General features: G+C 38.5%; 1 protein-coding gene across 1 annotated transcript in view; it reads left to right on the top strand.

The window, feature by feature from the left end:
- SPATA16 (spermatogenesis associated 16) overlaps positions 1–21935 on the top strand; it is a 246538-nt gene that overhangs the window by 167994 nt on the left and 56609 nt on the right. Inside the window, exon 6 of the mRNA XM_017514109.2 lies at positions 12112–12259. Coding sequence (XP_017369598.1) covers positions 12112–12259 — 148 coding nt within the window. The remainder of the gene's footprint in view (positions 1–12111; positions 12260–21935) is intronic.

Genomic DNA, 21935 nt, shown 5'->3' with positions numbered 1-21935 from the left:
GTCAAGTCGGTGGGGTTGCTTCTTACTACCCCATTCTTCTCTTCTCCTCATGCTATTCCTACTTCAACCCAACCTGTACATGCCACCAGGCAGGATTTTTCGAAAATAGGCTGAGTACTCAATTGCTTTGCCTCTGTGAATTTCAGCCACAGTGACTCCTCTCTGGAGGTTTTTTGCCTTTGAAGCCCCAGCTCTCACTGAGAAATAAATGGCTTTGTCCCCTGCTACCAACGCAATGTCAGATTCAGACCATACAAGAATTTGAGGGCAGTAATTTTTGCCAGTGCCTCAAATGTGCCCTGCAAGGGGCAGCGCACTTCACTTGCACATCAGCCTTTTCTGCGGGATGATAATTAAGGCTCGTTAGAAAATTCAGGTGTCAGAGTTGATACGGGCCCCACTTTTCAGGAGGCTGAGGCAGGAGAATCACTGAGTCCACGAACAGTTGGAAGCTACAGCAGTGGTCCCCAACCTTTTTGGTACCAGGGACTGGTTTTGTGAAAGACAATTTTTCCATAAAGCAGGGTGGGGGGGGTGGTTTCAAGACGATTCAAGCACATTACACTTATTGTGCACTTTATTTTGATTATGATTATATTGTAATACATAGTGAAATAATTATACAACTCATCATAATGTAGGATTAGTGGGAGCCCTGAGCTTGTTTCCCTGCAACTACGCAGTCCCATCTGGGAGCGATGGGACGCAGTGACAGATCATCAAGCATTAGATTCTCATAAGAAGCATACAGCCTAGATCCCTTGCCTGAGCAATTCACAGTAGGGTCCGTGCTCCTCTAAGAATCTAATTCTACGGCTGCTCTGACAGGAGGCAGAGCTCAGGCAGGTAATGCCATTGATGGGGAACAGCCGTAAATACAGGTAAAGCTTCTCATTGGCCCGCCGCTCACCTCTTGTTATATGCCCTGCTTGGGGAACTCTGGGCTGTAGTAGGTTCTAACCACAACTGTGAATAGCCACTGCACTCTAGCCTGGGCAACATAGACTCCATCACTATAAAAATAACAAATAAATAAACAAACTAAAAAAATTCAGGCATCATATCAAGCAAGAAAATTAATCCTCAGTCACCCCTGAGTAGTTTATTTTGTATCTTCTTCGGAAATGTCTCTTTTTTCAAAATATTACTGGTTTGGTTTTTTGGTATTATTAGTAGGTGATGGCAGAAGCCCATATCATTTAAATGTAGCTTTTTCTTTTCTTTTCTTTCTTTTTTTGTTTTTGCCTCCTAAAAAGCTTTTTGGGTTTCTGATGGTTTTTACGGGAGGAAAAAAGGAACTTTCAAATTTCTTTTCATTTTCTTTCATTTGAGAAAGATATGGGCTTAGAGATTTAAAGCAATTCAGGCTTTTTTTTACTTTAACAAATTTGGGTCTAGATATTTGATTCCCAGGAGGTCTGTGGCTATTCTGCATGGTTTCCATGAGCTTATTTTTTTTTCATAGAGACTTTGCCTTCCGGTTTAAATTTACAAACATGTTGATTCCTTCTTTGTGTTTGTTTGCATCTGAAAATCAAAACTTGTTATGAGCAAAACCAAATTTAGAGGGTTTTATGGTTATCTTTTATATTTTCCATAGATTTTTATGGGTTATTGATTTACAAGCTTGCAGAGAAATTGAGGTCACTTTTTTTTTTTTGCAGTTGGAGATGTATAATAACAATTCCATGAAATCATGAAATTTTTTAAGCTGTGTTCACCCAGGTCTAAGATAATCTGTAGAGCTCAAAGCTTTTAATGTTTTTATTTATACTCAGCCATCATTTTGGTGGTATTGCACACCAATTAAAAATAAATTCTACTCTTTTCTTGAATTCATATGATTGTATTTTCTTCACTAATTTTTGAAGACTGCCTACTCTATCAGTACCTGGGCTGAATCATTCTCTTTTTCATGATCATTTTCTCTCTTCCAAATAATGAGACCTTGGCATTTCAAATGTCAGCCTTTAACATGTGGCATGATTTCGTTTTTCTCAGGATTATAAAGTAACTGTTAAGCTAACCTATTTTTATTCAAGAAGGCATAGGTGTTATTATATATATAGAATGCAGACTACACCGGGAACCAACCACCTATGAGAAACAATAACTTCCAGAAAACCTCAGGCGGGTTATTTCAAGCCCAAACATGAAGGGATGGAAAATATCACATTTAGCATGGCAAGCCTTCACTACATTTAGTATTTATTCTTCATCAGGTGGAGGTTGGCCTGCTGTAACACTCATAGAAGATGCAAATCAGAGATGTAACCAGGGACTGGACACATAACTTGGAAGTGTGGTGGCAGGTCTCTTGAAGTTAGCACTTTATCTCATTTCATTTAATATTATGTGAAGTTGTGATTTTTTTTCTTGTCACAAAGCCCTTAGAAATATATATGTAATGTATGTGCATCTATACATTATACACGTATTTTGACAAGACCATTGCATTTCTCACAGGTGCAATTATTCCCCGCGAGGCATCTTGAGATTAGGATGAAAGCATCGAAGTCATGAAAAAGAGAGCACCTGCTCCATAAAATTATCCTCCTGTGATCTGTTCTTTTTAAAATATATAAAGTCCTCTGGGAGAGGCCACAACCTGGAAGACATTCATTGCAGGCAAATTAAAGAAATAACAAAGAAAAATAAAAGGTGTCTTGTTGCCAGGCAAAGCTGAAACTTTGTGAGAAAATAAGTTATGGGGAGGCAGGGGAAGACCTGGACAAACTTTGAGTAATATTTAAATGGCACAGTCGTTCCTGAGATTCCAGATACACTCATTTCTCTTGACCTGCGCACAGCCAACGTCATAAGCTACTAACTTCCTAGATGAACAATTCTCTTCTTAAAAGCTTCCGTTAGTGCTTTCTTCTTCCTGCTAAAGATTCCGCTTCTGCCCTCTGAAGCTCTGTGCATATATTTGGAATCCTATCTTAGGGCTGGACAGGGCTGTAAACATCATTTACAAGTCAGCATAGCCTAATGGCTCAGAGTAAGAGGTCCGAAGATGTAACTGATTTGAATGTTTTAGCAAATTAACAGAATAATTTTTCTACAGCACTCAGCCAATGTACAGCGAAGACTCATTCAATCAACAAATGAGTTCTTCAGGTTTATCAGTAACCCAAATGAAGTCCGCATAGGCAGAATCTGAGAACACATTGTTACCTGATGACAGGAAATTAGTCCTTAAAACCTTAATCTTGCCTCTGATTAAACTTGTTCTCCAGTATACACCTCTTCAAATGCATCCCTGATCCTTCCACTCAAAGCCATCTCAAATAGTGCCCAAAAAGTAAAACAAATCCTGAGTAGAAAAGGCAATACAAGTTTGAGAACCAAGCCACCAGGTCTTTGTCCCAACCCTGCCATAAATTAGTTGTGTGTATTGGCAAGGCACACCCCAATTTAAAACCAATGGTCGAGAAATACAATCGAAAAACAACATTCAGTTAGGAATAGAAATACCTACCTTCATCCAACTAAATGAAATGTAGAGAAGAAATGCACAATGACAAAAAAGGGTCCCAAACTGTGTTGACATTTCCCACTGAATACAGAGGCTAAGGCTCATTAGTAACACCCAGCTGTCCTTATGAACTAATTGCAGGTAATGTAGCTATTTATTCCTGTGCTACCTTTTGGTGATTCATTTTAAGTCATCATGAATAAAAGCTCTGTGGCACCCTAAAGAGTCTGGAGGCTGTTGAAACCCACACTTGTAACTCTGAGTTTCTTTCAGCTGTTGTTTCTCTAATGTGCGAGCAGAAAATTACTCAGGGTCTGTAGAACAAGAACATGCTCTAAGTTCTATTTTTAAGTTACATACGCTTTACCATTAAATAAGCTAGACCGACGTAAGCATGTTATTATTTAAGCTCCCCTACCAAAAAGCCTTTCGTTTAATTTTTACAAATGTTTCTCCTTGACACTGGCATGCTAGTTGATAGCATGCCCTAAATCTAATGAGGGGCCGGTGGACAAAACAGTCTTGCTTGTGGCCAGTAGGTGTAAGTGCTGAATATTCCATTTTGTGTTAGATTGTTATAAAGAGGATCTTGATCTTGCTGTGATTTCATGTGGTCTGTTTCTCTGTTTGTGCTAGAGTCGAATTCAGGCTGTCTGTGGAGACAGAAATAGATAGTGATGGAGAAAGAAGAAGGAAATCAACACTTGATCTTATACTTCCATGAATTTACAATCTAATTAAAAGAATAAAACATTGCTCGCTGTAGAAGGAGGACTGGCTTAGGGGACTTGGGTTCTTGTCTTGCTTTCATTTCTAATTTTCTAACCTCAGAACAATCGCCAGTACTCCCAAGCTTTAGTTTCCTTAGTTATAAAGTTTAGTGATTATAAAATAATATTTTAGATCCTTTCTATCTCCTCAGTTCTATCTTGAAGGAAAGTGGAAATAAAATTTTATTATAAAATATAAATGGTTAAAAATTAATGCAGAGTTGATTTTAGGCATTCAGTATTTAGTTAATGGAGGCATCACATATAATCGAAACTCTGATCTTAACCATACTGAGTGGTAGACCGGAGCGTAAATAATGTATTTATACAATCACATGCGTGTGTATATATATATATATATACGTTCTAAAATTCTATCGCAGTAACACACTACAAAACTAAATTAAAGTCTTCAAATTTAAAATTATATTTATTGTGACTCTTTTTAAACAGAAAGGGTTGCAAAGTACAGAATTCAAAAAAAGCTATATAAAAATCTGTTTCCCTTGGTACAAGTAACTTGTTTATACAATTTTTAGTGATTTCTAAACAATGCAAATAAAATTTAAATAGTTTTATTTAAACGGCATGAAATATTTATAACTTTCACATCACTGGGTTGACAGAGGCAATGGCAAAGCTGCCAAATATTCTCTTATATTAAGAAAAAATGAAACTTATAGTGAATGTCCTTTCATAAAAGAGCCTCCGTAAGTCCAGAGTAATATTTTAGCATCAAAATGTTGATCATTGCAGAAAGGACAAACAATCAATTATTATATATTCTATTCTGACACACCATATAAAAATGTAAATCTTCACTATTACATAAATAATACAGTGATTGGATTTATAGAGTTGTCTCAAGGTAACACATTTAGGAAAATCTGTTTTTAAAGTCAATTCTAAATTTCAAGAATATTGAAATCTTCCAAATTAAATCAATATGTATATTTTTTAAATTGAATTTGAATAACATTGCTCAGAAAATTTTATTTTTCCATTTTCTAGAAAAGTATTATCATCATTTAAAATTGCATTATTATTAATGTAATAACAAAGAGCTTTATTAGCCATTAAATACTAAAGGTACCTATCTCAATCATTTATAGCTTGCAGGTATAGCACCGCTTCTTTGAATTTAATAATATTAACTCTGAAAATAAAACTGTAATATTCCATCACTAGTAATGCCTACCTAGATGGGTTTTATGAGGACTCAAGGAAATAGCATATTTAAAGTATTTCTCACACTTGTAAATAAAAGCTTGTTTCATCTCTTTAAATGCCATGTTTTTCTTTACTTTCCAAAATAATACACAAGTCTTAGTAGCTAAAAATGGATTATGAGAAAGATTCTAACTTTTATTTATTAGTTTCAGTATATTAGGGTAGGCTACTGTAACAAACAACCCCAAATTTCAGAAACTTAAAACAATGAAGTTCAATTTCTCACTGGTAGTGGAATGTGGGTGTTTCTGATCGGATCTACTGTAATCAGCAACTTGAGAACCCACCCTGCTTCCACAGTGCGGTGTCATCTTCCTTCCCATCTGTCAGTCCTCTTTCTTTTTTCTTTTNAGATTCTTGCTTTGTCTCCCAGGCTGGAGTGCAGTGGTGTGTTCTCTGCTCACTGCAACCTCCACCTCCCGGGCTCAAGCAATTCTCCTGCCTCAGCCTCCCAAGTAGCTGGGATTACAACCACCCAGCAGCACCCCCAGCTAATTTTTATATTTTTAGTAGAGACGGAGTTTCACCATGTTGTCTAGACTGGTTTCGAACTCCTGGTCTCAAATGACTGCCCGCCTCGGCCTCCCAAACTGCTGAGATTACAGGCATAAGCCACCGCGCCTGGCCGAGTCCTCTTTCTCAAGGCAGCTGACAGGAAAAGAAAATAACAGGTATTGATCGGCTTACGACCTATGCAACTTACGACCATTCGACTTTACGACCACAATCACTAGCCGCGACTGCCCCGCGTCTGGCAGCGCAAACGTTGCCCAGCTGGGTGTACGACAATGTGGACCAGCTTCTGGCAGCACTACCATCTCCGCGTGTATATAGCCTACTCAACTTACGACCAAATCGTGTTACGACCAGTCTGTCGGAACCAATCGTGGTCGTAAGTCAAGCACTAGCTGCAGATGATTACGTAGGCAGTTTCATGGGCCAGGCCTGAAGAAAGTTAATGTCTCTCCCGCCTCCATTGCATTGGTCCACATTGAGCCACAATTCACTGTAAGGGAGTCTGGAAAATGCCTATTATGTGCCTGTGAAGTAAAGTGATAATTTTCAAAAAAAACACAAAAAGTGAAATATAGTATTAGTGACACTAATTCTAAATTCCATAGAAACTTTTTTTTTTTTTTTGAGATGGAGTCTCACTCTGTTGCCCAGGCTTGAGTGCAGTGGCCCAATCTTCGCTCACTGCAACTTCCGCCTCCCACCTCTGCCTCCCAGGTTCCACCCATTCTCCTGTCTCAGACTCCCGAGTAGCTGGGATTACAGGCACACACCATCGTGCCCGCCTAATTTTTTGTATTTTAGTAAAGACGGGGTTTCACCATGTTGCCCAGGCTGGTCTCGAACTCTGAGCTCAGGCAATTCACCCTTCTCAGCCTCCCAAAGTGCTAGGATTACAGGCGTGAGCCACCGCACCTAGCCAATTCCATAGAATTTCTTTTTTTAAGACGAGGTTTCACCGTGTTAGTCAAGCTGGTCTCGAACTCCTGACCTCAGGTGATCTGCCCCCCCTCGGCCTCCCAAAGTGCTGGGATTATAGTCGTGAGCCACCGCGCCTGGCTCCATAGAATTTTTTAAAGTCATTGAATAAGTCCTTAGAAGGCCAGCCACGGAGGCTCACGTCTGTAATGCAGGACTTTCAGAAGCCAAGATAGGAGGATCACCTGAGGTCAGAAGTTCAAGACTAGACTGGCCAACATGGTGAAATCCCATCTCTACTAAAAATGCAAAAATTAGCCAGACATTGTGGCAGGTGCCTGTAGTCCCAGTTACTCAGGAGGCTGAGGCAGGAGAATCACTTGAACCCCAGAGAGGGAGGTTGAAGTGAGCCAAGATCATACTACAGCACTCCAGCATGGGTGACAGAGCAAGACTCTGTCTCAAAAACAAACAAACAACAACAAAAAAAGCAAACAAATAAAAACGAAGTCCTTGGAAAAGTCACTTAAGCCTCTCCTAATCTCAAGAAATTGGGCTGGAAGATTCCTAATCCTCTAAGTAAATCAATTTACTACAATTATGGTCAACCCCAAAACTGGACACAATAAAGGAATAATTTGATGATAATCTGTAATCATCATCATCACATTTCCTAATTACAAGTGACAAGGTTCCCTTTTACTAAACCGCTTTCACCAAGGACATAGTTTAAAAGTTTGAATTTGCTGAACAACTCCTCTAGAAGAAAGGAAGGGAGGGAGGGGAGGGAAGAAAGGAATGAGGGAAGGAAGGGAGGGATGGAGGAAGGGAGGGAGGGGAGGGAAGGAAGGAAGGAAGGAAGGAAGGAAGGAAGGAAGGAAGGAAGGAAGGAAGGAAGGAAGGAAGGAAGGAAGGAAGGGAAGGCGGAAGGAGGGAAGAGAGGAAGGGAGGGAGGGATTCCATCATCCTGAAAATGTTTGAGATTTATAGTTTCTGCCAGCTTTATTCTGGCCACCTTGAGTGCTCTTAAAATTTTACCAGGAAGAATTGACCCTCTTGAGTTTAAATGAGGGAGACAAATTTTGTTTCTTTCTTTTTTCCAGATCCTGTTTCCCTCTACTTTAATTGCTTTTCTTCTTCTCCTGATGGAATGTCTCTCCTCCTTTCTCTCCCATGGTCTCTCTTGTACAGTCATCCTGAGCAAGTTGATTTCTAAGCAAGGGGTTCTTTTTACTAAGCTACCGTACAAGGAGAAATTATTATAAGTCACTGTTTGTAGAGAAAATGAGCTGCCTACATACACTCTTGGCTTATGTAACTATAATATAAGCTTTAAAACTTGATATATGTGAGAGTAACAATAGTTATTAGAGCTCCCAAAGGTAAACACTTAATTTCAAAGCTTATTTTTTAGTAACAGCAGAGAAAGCGTAATTAACAGCAGTGTACATTTAACAACAGGGCACAAGGGCTAATTGTTTGCCCCATTCTCTGCAGCATTTACTGACATCAGAGAAATTCACAGGTCAGAAAGAATGATTCAATTACAAAATATTTATGTCTAATTAAGAAGTATCATTTGAAATCTATCTCCATGTTTAGTACAGCTTATTTTTCACAACTAACAATTCCATGTCTGGTCTCTTCCTTTACTTGCAAAATCAAGGAAAATCTTTGATGATAAAAGTAAATTAAAATATATCTTTTATATTTTAATGTCTATGATTATGTCAAATCATTCTAGTTTTTGAAGTCCTTAAGTATAATTTATAAATTTACACATATTAGATTCTTTAAAAAAAGACAAGTCCAATTCTAAATTGCCAAATTACTATCATCACAAAATGAAAATTTAATCTTTTGGTTTCTAAACCAAAGCAGCCAAAAAAAATCCTACTGTTTTCATTAAATACAAAGGCTAAATTTTTTTCTAGATTATTTCACTAATCAGTTCTTAATAAGGTTCCAATAATGCCAAATATATACGTGTTACTCTAGTTCTTTACGGCAGCCATGTGGGACAGGTTCAAAGCTTCCAGATTGTCTGTCTCTAGAAGAATAAGAAATATTCGTAGGTTAAAACACAAAGGGATGTTTCAGGATCTGGTGCAAAGGTCACCTGAATTCTCATTTCTACTCTGTCTTGTTCTGTTTCTTCCTGGGGCTATAATAATTTCCTTTAAGAAAGCATCTCCATGGAGAATTTAATTCCTATTTGTAAGTTACATACTCACTCTATTTGCTCACCCACTTTCTTACCATCATCTTCAGGTTGGAGAGCAGAAGCCATGGAAAACCCATCTCTCTTGGTTCTCAGTGGGGAGAGAGACGGCCGCTCTCCAGCGCATCCTGAGTGAGCGCCTGTTAAGGCCTGAAGGCAATGCCTTGAGCATTAAGCCAAGAGTACAGATCCTTCCACCAGCAGATCAAGCTGCCACATGAAAACCTACACCCCTGCCACTTTTTTAAAAGCTGGTGTAGGCTCTTGGGCATGAGTCTCACCATCCCCACTGTGAGATGGCTTCGCCAAGCTGCCCTGCCAGCAGTCACTTCAGCTGCCAGCAGTTGGAAAAGAAATGGAGTGGAGAGAGCGGCTCTCTTCTATCCTGGCCTGACTAGGATTGCGCTAATGTCTTTCTGGAAGCAAACTGGAGGATTAGATACCTTTGCTAAATTTTTTAATCCAGAAATCAAAGCAAAATACCCTTCAGCAAGATGTTCAGAGACCATCAGAAAGCTGTTTATGAGTTAGGAACCGTTATGCGCTGAACTGTGTCCTCCCAAAACTCATCTGTTGAAGTCCTAACCCCCAGTGCCTCAGGCTGAGACGGCGTTCCATTAGCCCACACTCAGCCTCAGTTGGAGATAGGATATTTAAAGAGGTAATTGCGTTAAAATGAGAGATTTAGAGTGAACCCTAACCCAACATGACTGCAGCTTATAAAAAGAGGAAATCAGGACACACACACACACACACACACACACACACACACACACCCCATGTGAAGACACGGAGAAAGACGGCCATCTACAAGTCAAGTAGAGAGACCCTCAGAAGAAACCAACCCTGATGACACTTCAGTCTTGGACTTCCAGGCTCCAGAACTGTAAGAAAATAAATGTCTGTTGTTTAAGCCACCTAGACTGTGGCACTTTGTTGTAGCAATCCTAGGAAACTGATACAGGAGCCAACAGCTGACAAAGGCGGTAAAGGCAGTCCTGACCCTAGAACTGAGGTCAAGGGCAGCTTTCCTCCTCGGCTCGTCACACCACACATGCATGTACAACCACACGCTGGAAGGTCTGGACAGCCCATCCCAGGGTCAGTTCCAGCAGTGAACCATTCCTTCTACTCAACATAAAGGATCTTTATTTTTGCTAAAGGACTAATACCTGGTGCCTGTACACCTTATTTGAGTTCCTTTTTTTTTTTTTGAGACAAGAGTCTCGCTCTGTCGCCAGGCTGGAATGCAATGGCGTAATCTCGGCTCACTGCAATCTCTGCCTCCCAGGTTCAAGCAAATCTCCTGCCTCAGCCTCCCGAGTAGCTGGGACTACAGGAGCAAGCCACCACGCCCAGCTAATTTTTGTATTTTTAGCAGAGACTGGGTTTCACCATGTTGGCCAGGATGGTCTCGATCTCTTGACCTCGTGATCCGCCCACCTTGGCCTCCCAAAGTGCTGGGATTACAGGTGTGAGTCACCGTGACCGGCCTTTATTTGAGTTCTTAATTCACAACTCTGAATCCCAGACCTGCTGCCTGCACTATCCCGAGTAGCCTTCCAAAGTTGGCAGCCAGGTCTCCACATCCAGACCTTTCCATGCCCTCACAGTCCATCGCTAACTCCACCTGTGTACTGACTCTGGGTTCGGAAGAACCTCTTTGCGTTTTCTGCTCCCCGTTTAGTTCCTTGAACTTGAACAGGAGAATGTTGAAGGCAATGCTAAGTTCCAGCATTCAATTATCCAGTAACTTGTGGAATTTCATTCAGAAATCTGTCCACCACTAATTTTTACATAATTTTTAAGCTAATCTCAGAGAAAGGAAGACCCTTTGCATCCAGAAAATTATTGCAAAGCTGCTTTTTTACAAGCAATGTAGAAGACCATAGAGGCATTGGAAATCACTAAGAAATGAAGCAAGCAAGGAACAAGTTTATTTAGACTTCTCAGTTTAAAATCAATTCCTTGTTGTTTTTATTATCACTGGAAAACTTGTTTGCAAAATACTATAAGGGTAATAATGTAAACTATTGTTTGTTAAATGGTTTTCCTCTGTTATAAAGCTTATATCTGTTATTTTTCTATATTGTTTCTTTGTACCTTAGTTTTCAGGGAGAATTTCATTTCTATAAATAAAAATGGATCATTTTATAATATGCATTTATGGTATATTCAAAAACTGAGGTAACTATAGACACTTCCACTTTTTATTCAATGTTCAAGCCTCATTAGAAGGAAAAGTTGTAGGAAAGGAATAAATTTCCCTTAAAACTTGACATAACTTTCTTTTAGGTCTGTTACAAGTACTAATGGACCTATTTAAAACAGGAAGCTGAGGATGATGGCAGGGCTTTACAAGAATGGTACATGAGCAGAAATAACGTAAAGAAATTCTTAAATAGCTGAAACCATCTTAAAAGGCTCTTGTGATCTGGTGGGAAGGGAAGCTTTTCTGGGAGGAAGTTGAGGAAGGATTTCTTTAATTCTAAAAGGCTTTCCCAGGTATTGGAAAAAGAAAAAAAAAAAAAATACCGTCTGTCTAGTTTGCCGTGTTATTTACAGAATATACTTTAGATATTTAATTTACTTTTTGAAAGAAATCTCTCTATATACAAATTGCTCACCAATGTCTGTTCAAGAGTAAGTTAATCACAATATCAGACTTAAGAATTTGACTTTTAAAATCATGTAAAAATGACACCTTAAGAAATAGAACTCGTATTTTTATCCTAAAACAAGCTCAGTTTAGAGGTGCCTGCTTACAAACTTTCTTCATTTAATTGGTTTTCTTAATATGAAATAGAATTTCCAGAACTAATTAAAATTTTGTTCTAATGAATATTCAAGACCAAAATATGTTATCTTTGCAGTACAGTATATAGATTTTTAAGTCATCCATAAAGGTAATTATATTTTTTACAATCTTAAAAAGGCGTCTATTGTTATTGATGCCAAATGGGTTGTTTGTTTCCTCTTAGGCCATGATTGAAGAAGCCATCACCAGAGCTGAATCTTTCTCGGTTATGTACACACCATTTGCGACAAAAATAAGAGGTGATAAAATAGAAAAAGTAAAAGACATTTTCACAAAAACTCACCCTGCGTATGCAGAGTATATCTACACAGGTAAGATTCAGTATCTTCAAGTTATCATCTGATATTTTGTTTCCAATCAAACAAATACAGGGTCCTTTTTGGTTTATTATTTTATTGCTTCTGTTTTTTTCAGTATGCTGTTCTAATCTGATGACTTGAAATGGAAAGTAATTTTTAAGGTTTTAAATAAGGATAGCCTTATAGTTCTAGCACAGTATTCTTGTACCTTCGTATTTCTATATTGTAAGAAGTAGGGGTAAAACCTAGAAAATCTAATGTTTAAAAAATGAAGGAATGATGTGTGATAAAATGTCATCTTTCCCCTTATCCTTTATCAGTAAAGGATAATCTGATGATTATAGTATTTTCCTGCTGGTGCATTTTTTCCAGTGCCTACTATTTCTACTCTCTCCCCCAACTGTCTCACACCTCACATCTTCTCCTTTCCTTATGCTCTTGAATCACTGGTATCCAAATGAGATCTGGATAGCTGACAGTCCCGGAGAGGACACAATACTGGTATTACGTTTTTTTCCTTTCTTTGTCTTTGGAAATAACTTGTTCTCATTAATTCATGCAAAAAAATATTTTGTGCTACCTACTGTGTGTCAAGTGTTACTTTGGTTTAAGAGGAGGATTTCTTTGGTACTAAATTAGGAGCTAGTTAACAATGACTACCGTGTTAAGAAAATCTCTAAATGCATACTCCTGATATCACATCCTTCTATTCAGGCCCCTTCATCCCTTCTCTCAGAGCTTTGGGGCTGAGTCACTGAATTATAGTGTTAATAATGTACTCCATTACTGATCACTTTTAAGGTACCAAACACTCTACATTCATTCTCTCTTATCATTCCCATAATCCATGAGGTAACATGCTTCCCATTTAGGAACAAGAACATAGTAACCAGAGAAGATACATAGCTTTTCTAAAGATGCACAGCAAATTAGATAGGCCTTGGATTTGAACCTATGAACAAGCCATCAAGCTACTCTATTTCCACGTGACAGAAACATTAAATGTAGGTCCTATGGATTTATTTTTCTCCATATTGCCTCATGCTCTTCAAAAGAAAGATATTAAGTAAATCCCACTAGTGATGACTGACTATAAGTCCCTAAGAAACAATGGTAATTTGAGGGCAGAGAAAGGGAAGAGAGGAAAGCATAATACAGGCTGTAATAACCGTTTGTGCTGACTTACTGAGTTTGAGCATTTCGTAAGAAAGTAAGTTAAAAAAAAGTATTCAAACTCATATTTTTTGTTAATTGTTACAAGTTATTCATTATTCTATGAATATTTAAAGGATTTTTTGGAGGGGCACACTAAGAGCACATAATCATATCTATCTAGCATTATGGAAAAATGAGTCTGATTCAGGGATTTCCATTTCCACCCCCAGATCCATTGGTAATGAAGAGAGATTCATTGAGGAGATCACCAGTTTCCCAACTTCTCTTCTGGTAGAATAAGTTTAGTTATATTTAACCTGTTTCACAGAGAAGTCATGAAGATTAATTAATAGTTTGGAAGCACCACTGCCAAGAGTTTAGAAACAATAATAACATTAATGAGCCAGACTCATGTCTCATGTAATTCCATCAAACCTGTTATCAAGATGAATTATGATCTGTTGGCAAGACGATTCATGCTAAAGAATCTTACACTTTGGGAGAGAAGATAATTATAAGTTACTAATGATTGTTTCTATTATTTTATAATTACTAACTGCTAGAATGTGCTAGTGCTATATGAGAATCTTCATAGCAAAGACAGCTTCTGGAGGGGGAATGTGAGGTAGAGAAAGAAGTCTAGGATTTAAATTTTGTTGGGACTGATCAAGTTCTTTGCTCTGTGGAAACTGTGCTTTGGGCTAACAATGCTACTGCATTGGTGACATTATTTACCTCTGCTGCAAATAATTAAAGGTTTTCCCCAAAGCCATTGCTGGAATAATGGTGAAACAACTGCTTCTAACTGTAATGTACACAGTCTTGGAGGTAGAACTGTTTTTCCCCCAGACAATTCCAAGCTGGGTGAGGGCACACAGCATTAGAAGAAAAAGGTCAGGTGTTGTTTTCTGGCCATCTCTCCCAGAAGATGCAGAGAGGTGATTACAGCTGCATCAGTAGCCGAAGGTAATAGCTAAGAAGTGAGTAGCATAAAGACAGATAGGGCCTAGAAGAGTAGACACTTTGTTTTCCTGGCAGCTTCTAAAAACCAGAATCCCCGGATACAGTTTGGCTGTGTCCCCACCCAAATCTCACCCTGGATTGTAATAATTCCCAAGTGTCAAGGGCAGGGCCAAGTGGAGATAATTGAATCATGGGGGCAGTTTTCCCCCATACTCTTCTCGTGGTAGTGAATAAGTCTCACAAGATCTGATGACTTTATAAATGGGAGTTCCCCTGCATAAGTTCTCTTGCCTGCTGCCATGTAAGACGTGACTGTCTTCCTCCTTTGCCTTCCACCATGATTGCGAGGCCTCCCCAGCCATGTGGAACTGTGAGTCAATTAAACCTCTTTCCTTTATAAATTATCCAGTCTTGTGTATGTCGTTATTAGCAGCATGGGAACAGACTAATGCATCTTCCTATTATCAGCCTTGTAGATATAATTTAAGAAGCTTCTATCCTGATGAAAATTTATTCAGCTACTTATTGTAACATATATTCATGCCACCGGTACGACTAGACAGTCACACAGCAGAGGTGTACTTTTTACATAAGAGTCTATACTTTTTACCTACCTATTCTCTTCCAGTGCACTCAGTATAACTCAGTCATTTCTATCATTAATCTGTCTTTGGGACCTATCTAACCACATTCACCAGCTTCTTTCTCCTGTTCATGGGTTTTTCTTCTCCCTGTGGTCTGGTTCAGCTTTCATAGAGCTCAAGCATACCCTGTGTCCAAAAGGGTCAGTGTACACATGAGGGAGACATCTTCTTCTCAATCTGTAGCAGGCTGGTACAGCTGCTTATCAGGTGGCTGGTGCTACTTGAGATCAGCTCTGGTGTCTTCAGCAGGACCTGAAAGATTCATTTATGTGACCCAAGGCACCTCCATGGGCTCTCCACTCTGTTTCTTGGCGTAGTTACTTCTTCATATCCACACCAGCCACCCTTACCATACCAGTTGGCCCGAACCAGAGCCAGTCTCTGAGACTTTCTCCTCCTGCTGGGACGCTGGCTTGGGAACTTTCTGAGTCTTAATAAATCCCCTCCATTCCACAGGAGACTGGAGGTAATTGTAGCCCTGTCTTCAACTGGCTATGTTACTCTACCATTTTTCCCTTTCTGCATGCTCCAGCAAGCCAGGACCCTTAGGTCACGAAGAGGATCTACAATGGACCTGGTGGGGGGCGTTGTTCATCTTTTCATTCATTCAGCAAGCATGTATTTACACAGTACTCTAGGTGGTGCTGAGAATACACCTGCTCCTCAGAAAGGACCCGACTTTAGTAACTTATGCTTCAGCACAAATATTTGACTAGATTTTTCCCTTTTCCTAGAGAATACGTTCAACTAAAACCGAAGCTCTAATCGTGGAATAGAAGGCTGACTCTAACCAAAATAATCATGTAGGATAAACAGAGCACTTTGGAAATAGAGGTTGTTGCCACCTTACATGGCAAAAACTGGCTAGTTGTTTGCCAAAGTGATTTCTTTTTGCCTCAGTCATATATCTAGAATCCATTTGCAGCCTCCCTTCCAGTTAGGTGAGGATTTCTGACTAATCATCAAGGGAATACAGACAGAAATAATATAAGCCACTTCCAGGCCTGACCCACAAAACCCTTCTATGTAAAATTCTGTTTCCCCATCCACTAGCTGAGGGGAGAGAAGCATGGAAACGGATTGCAAGACAAAAGAAGCTGGATTCCTGAATGTCCATGTAGATGGTCACCCTCTGAATACTGACATGAATGAAAAACACAGTTATGCTTCTTCAGACCACTGAGATTTGGAGGTTCTTTGTTGAATCTGGCAACTTTAATATATTTATCTGCCTTACATCGTAACAAGTAGGCAGCTTCCTACCAGCTGCAGTGTACACAACAAGCTCTTGCTAAGTCGATCGAATAAACACTCATCCATATGCAATCTACTCCAGCCTCAAAAACAGTCAGAGTTTGGACATACGTCTATTCTTCTACCTCATACTCCCCCTCCACAGACAGCTACAGAGGGATGTGCTCATAAACATGTGTTTGTACCCACCCACAGAAAGATAATATTTCCAGAGACATAATGATGCTCCAAAAGATAAAACACAATTATGAAGCTTTCACTGCAGCAAGAGAAATGGAGGCTATATGTAAGAATTTCTAAATTATAGAAGTCATAGACATACATAGCCAACAGATGAAGGTCATACAACCCGCACCTTGAAGATCTTGGATGAAGAGCCTACCTATCAAAGTTTCGCTGGAGAAGTAATTATTATCATTAAAACTTGGAGACTAACGTATTTCATTCTCCCAGTGGAGGCTGGCAAACAAACCTCCAACTCAGAAACTCTGCTCAACTTTAGGTCACCTTCGTCAAGCATAGACAGTGTTGAGTTTATTGCTTCCTGGTCACATGACAGTGCAGTGAGCCCAGCACAAGCTGGCAGAGGTGCTGTTGATGAGCAGGGAGAATATTCACAATGGAGCTCCTCCAGGCCGGATTTTCTCTCCAGCCAGCCCCCAATTCACAGTCACCCTTGTCAGGGATTTCCACAGGAAAAACAGACACAAGGGGGAAAAGTATAAAATTAACTCATTCTGAAATGTATTTAGGTTTAAAATTTAAAACAATTTATTAAATAAATCAATAACATTATATGTTAATTTCACAGTGATTTATCATGAGAAAACCCATTCATTTTCAGTGGCAGGTACGATTATATTACCTTCATAATTTCTATGAAACTGATGAGGGAGAGTTAAAATTCAAAGCTGCCTTGTAGAATAACCAGGTTTATACATGCTCAGGAACTTACTGTGCATCCTATTCTGCTTCAGGAATATGATAAAAACCCGCCAAAATTTTAAAGTCGTGTTATAATAGAGCTGTATTGTATTATATTTCATGGAGAAAAAATTACTAATTTTTTAGCAGTATAGCTATTTATTTTTATAATATTAAGAAAAAAACCTAGTTTGATTCATGCAGAGTAGTCAGGGTATATAAAACAAATAATAATTTCCCAGCCACAGAGTTTTTATGTTTTCATTTATAAAGATTTTGCTTGAGATTTTTATTCATATATTCCAATGAAATAATGCAATTCTGCGTAGTTCTTATTTTTTGCATGGTTGTATTTTAATAATAATAAAGTAATGCAATCAGCATATCCTGTCTCCTCTTGATGAAAATATCAAGATTTATTTGCTAAATAAATAAATATTCAGTAATGGATCTGTGGCTAGTAATGTTTAATAGAAAAGTTTTCTGAATCAGATATCAATTACTTTAACACTTAGGTGGATAGAGTCATATTTTGTCTTTCCAATGCCATTTAAATCCCAAGAGTAAATATGTGTGTTCAGATAAATAATGTATTGTTTTAAAATAGACCTTTAAAAATTACTTTTCATTGAAATTTATAACCTTGGTCTTGTTCAGTCATCATTTACCAGTAAGAATAATACATTCTTATGTTCTCTAAAACATAAAGTTAACATTTCTCATTTTATTCTTCTTTAAATTATTGTAATTTTATCATGATCAAGAGTTTTCAAGATCAGCCTATTTTCCTCTTTGTAACTAGTTTTCTCAAATAGGAAAAGTTATAGAATTAAACAGTCTGCATCCCCAATATTTATGAAAGTGTTAAAGCCAGGTTGGTTATAAGATGATAAATCATCTAATATTTGCACCACAGAATTCTTCTTAGAATCAGAAAATCATTCCCAAGCTAAGGAAATCCCTCACATATGGGGCTAAATTCTCTGTTCTTAAAATATTAAACTGTTGATCTTTCCAGTGGGAAGTGTGGTACTCTGGCATGGCGCCATCTAATGGAGTTTACCTCCATTTAACCACTTCTCAACCAGCAGTTCACTTGATTTTTTCAGTAGCAGGTGACAGCGCTGTTCGCCTCTGGTCTCCATCATCCACTGTACCTGAAATCCCTGAAACTGCAATGCATCTTGCTTAGCATATTGCCTTATGGGAGCTAACTGAAGAAGGCAGACAGGTTGCATTTAAAGAAACAGCGGTCAAGAATCCAAAAATGAGTGGACGTAACATAAATGTTTCCTGCAGCCTCTCAAGAAAGCCAATGAGTTGAGATAGGGTAGGACAGTGGTAATGGGGTATGTCGCAGAAAGTAAACAGGTAATGTAGGTATTGTATCCATATGCTCAGCAAAACCTTGTAAAATGCACATGTACATAAACACAAACATCTACACGGTAGCTTCCCTCAGTCTCCTTTTCCACTCGCAATTATCCAGATATGTCCTCTAAATTTATTCCTTCATGAATTGACGAGTCATTTCCAGGGTCATTCTTGATAGTCTTACCAGTTTCTCAGGTTCTTACCCATCCCCATTATCTCAATCTACATGAGAAAGCCCCGTGACCATTTCCAAACAAGCAGAACTCATTTTAGCAGGTGAGGGAGTTCTCAATGTGAGTGAGGTAAGTGCCCAACCGTTTACACTTTATTTTTCCTGAATCGCTTTACTTATGCTTTCTAATGTAGCCTCTCTGTAACAATATAGTTAATCATTAGGCTCTGCCATCTAATAAGTCATGCAGCCAAGCATGAAAATCCCTGAAGACTGAACTCTCAGTAGCATGTAACAATTTTAAATTGACAATTTTTTAAAATTCGACTATTTTTTAAAAATTGACTATTTTGCACAGAATTACAAATTTGTTTATTTTGTGGATTTTTTTGTACTTGTTTTATTTTATTTTTATTTATCTTTCTTTCTTTGCATAGTCAGCATTCAAATCCTATTTATTTCTCCTCGAATACTTGGCTCACGATTAACCTACACCTTATGAGCATGAGCATTTTCTTTATGATCTTACGGTCTACAAATACTCACTGCGTTTGACAGCTAAAACAGAGCCCCATCTAACCCATTTGTTTATTTATTTATTTATTTGCTTTTAGTAGTTTTATTTTTTAAAACATTTCATACCACACACATATAAAAATGCATTTTAAAATACAGCTTACCTAATTTATTATGAAGTAAACATTGAGACAAAAAAAAAAAAAAATGACCAGGTCTCCAGATACCTTTTACTGGCCCTTTCTTAATCTCAAGCAACTCCTTACCCCCTCCCAAGGTAACTGATGTCCTAAAGTTTAGCGTCATTACTTTCTTACTTTACAATGTTGCCACCTACCTATTCCTAAACTTTAGACTTCAATTCGCCTGCTTTGAAATGTTATACATGTGAAATCACAGAGTAGATGCTCCTTTGTATCTGGCTTCTTTTGCTCAATAATGTGTTTATGAAATTCTTCCACGTTGCAAAAAGCATTAGTTTATTAATCTTCATTGCTGTATAATACTCTGTGCTATGAATAGACAGGTCTGGTGTTGATGAAATCCCTCGGCTTGGCTAGGCACGCTGTCTGAGAGAATAGGGGCCTCAGGACTCAGCCTAGCGCCCTATCCTGTGGCTAGGCTGGTATCTAAGTTGCAAGACAAAGTCTTCTTTAATTACCCCTCTCCTTTCCTGAAGCAGAAGGAAGGAGTCCATCCAGGGCTGTGAGCTGCACTACCTGTGGTTGGGGAAGGAGTGACACAAGAACTCCCATGGCCACCCCAGCTAGTGTCTCACTAGGCGTCACGTACCCCAAGTCCACTGACTCCAAACCCAGCACAGCACCAGGACTTACCCAAGAACTGAGGTCCTTGTAGCCTAGCCCACCTTTCAAGTTTATTTAGAACCCCAGCGCTTCTTTAGCCCATGGTGGTGGGGCTAGCCAGAATTCAGGTTCTGACCTCTGGGATGGAGGATTCCCTCCTAGCTAGGGCTGTTCTAAATGCTCCCTCCATGGGTGCCGGCTGGGTTCTGCCCCCATGTTGCTCTGCGTTGTGATAACGCAGCACTGAGTTCCAATACGAAGTCCCACAATTACTGTGTCCTTCCTCCTCCCAGCACACAGAGTATCTCTCTGTATCACTTGGCTGCTGCCAGGGAATGGGGGAAGGGTGACATCAGCAATTCAAAACTATCTTCCCTTCCCTCTTTTGTGTCTCTTTCCTTGATATGATGTTAAAACCCAATACCGTAATAGCGCACCTAATTTTTTGTTCTTATGAAGGTGTTTCTTGTGTGGATAGTTGTTCAATTTGGTGTCCCGTTGGGGAGACAATCACTGAAGCCTTCTATCTGGACATCTTGCTCTGCCTCCTCCTTCTTATTAGCTCTTTGATGTTCTTAGAAAAATCTACTTTTTAGATTTCTTCTAGGAATATTAGTTGTCTTCAGAAAGAAGGTTGGTGTCCAAATCATCTATTCTGAGATTACAAGAATCAGAAGCTTCTATTTTTTTAGTTATGTAATATTTGAAATGTGCTAAAAGACACAAAAATAATATAATGAGCACCTACATAATTACCATCTTATTTGAGAAATAAAGCATTAAAAGCACTGTATAGTTGAAGTTCCCAAGATTTTTCTGATCCTAATCTCCTCCCTCCCCTCCAGAGGTAATCACTGTCATAAATTTATTATTCCTTTTTTATTGTAGTAAAATATACATGACATAAAATGTACCATTTTAAACACTTTTAAGTGTACAGATCAGCGACATTAACATTCGCACTACTGTGCAACCATTACAACCATCCATCTACAAAACGTCTGCATTTTCCTAAACTGAAACTCTCCCCGTTAAATAATAACTCTGCATTTTCTTCTCCGCCCCCTCCCAAATTCCCCAGCAAACACTATTATATTTTCTGTCTCTATGAATTTGACAGCTCCAGGTAGAATCATATAATATTTGTCCATTTATGTCTGGCTTATTTCACTTAGCATAATGTCTTCAAAGTTCATCTACGTTGTAGCTGATGTCAGATTCTCCTTCCTTTCTAATATTAAATAATATTTCATTGTATGTGTATATCACATTTTCTTTATTTTACCTTTGAGAAAAACAGTGCTTCCACCTTTTGGCTACTGTGAATAATACTGTTACGAACATGGGTATACAAATATTTCCCTCCTTTCAATTATTTTTGGTGTATAAAGTGCTGGATCATATGGCAAATTATGTTTTTTTTATTTTTTGAGTAAGTGTCATGTCGTTTCTTGTAGTGGCTGCACCATTTCACATTCCCACCAGAAGTGCACAAGTGTTGCAATTTCCCCATGTCCTCATCAACACTCATTATTTCCTGGTTTTTGGTAATAGCCATCCTAACAGATACGAAGTGGTATCTCACTGTGGTTTTGATTTGCATTTCCTGGATGATTAGTGATGTTGAGCATCTTTTATGGGCTTATTGGCCATTTTTATGTCTTTGAAAAAATGTCGGTTTAAGTCTTTTCCTGTTTTTTTAATTGACTTGTTTTTCGTTGCTGTTTTGAATTGTAAGAGTTCTTTATATATTCTAGATATCAATTTTTCGTTGTCATTATTTGTCCTGTGGTTACATTTCCTTAAAGGATAAATAGAAGAGTTCTAAAAAGTTTTCAAATTTGTAAACATTGTATTTTCACAGTTTCTATATTACTACA

This window comes from Cebus imitator, unplaced genomic scaffold, assembly GCF_001604975.1.
Source record: "Cebus imitator isolate Cc_AM_T3 unplaced genomic scaffold, Cebus_imitator-1.0 Scaffold516, whole genome shotgun sequence".
Lineage (NCBI taxonomy): Eukaryota > Metazoa > Chordata > Mammalia > Primates > Cebidae > Cebus > Cebus imitator.
The sequence above is the reverse complement of the archived record's forward strand: the minus strand, read 5'-3'. Positions and strand labels throughout refer to the sequence as shown.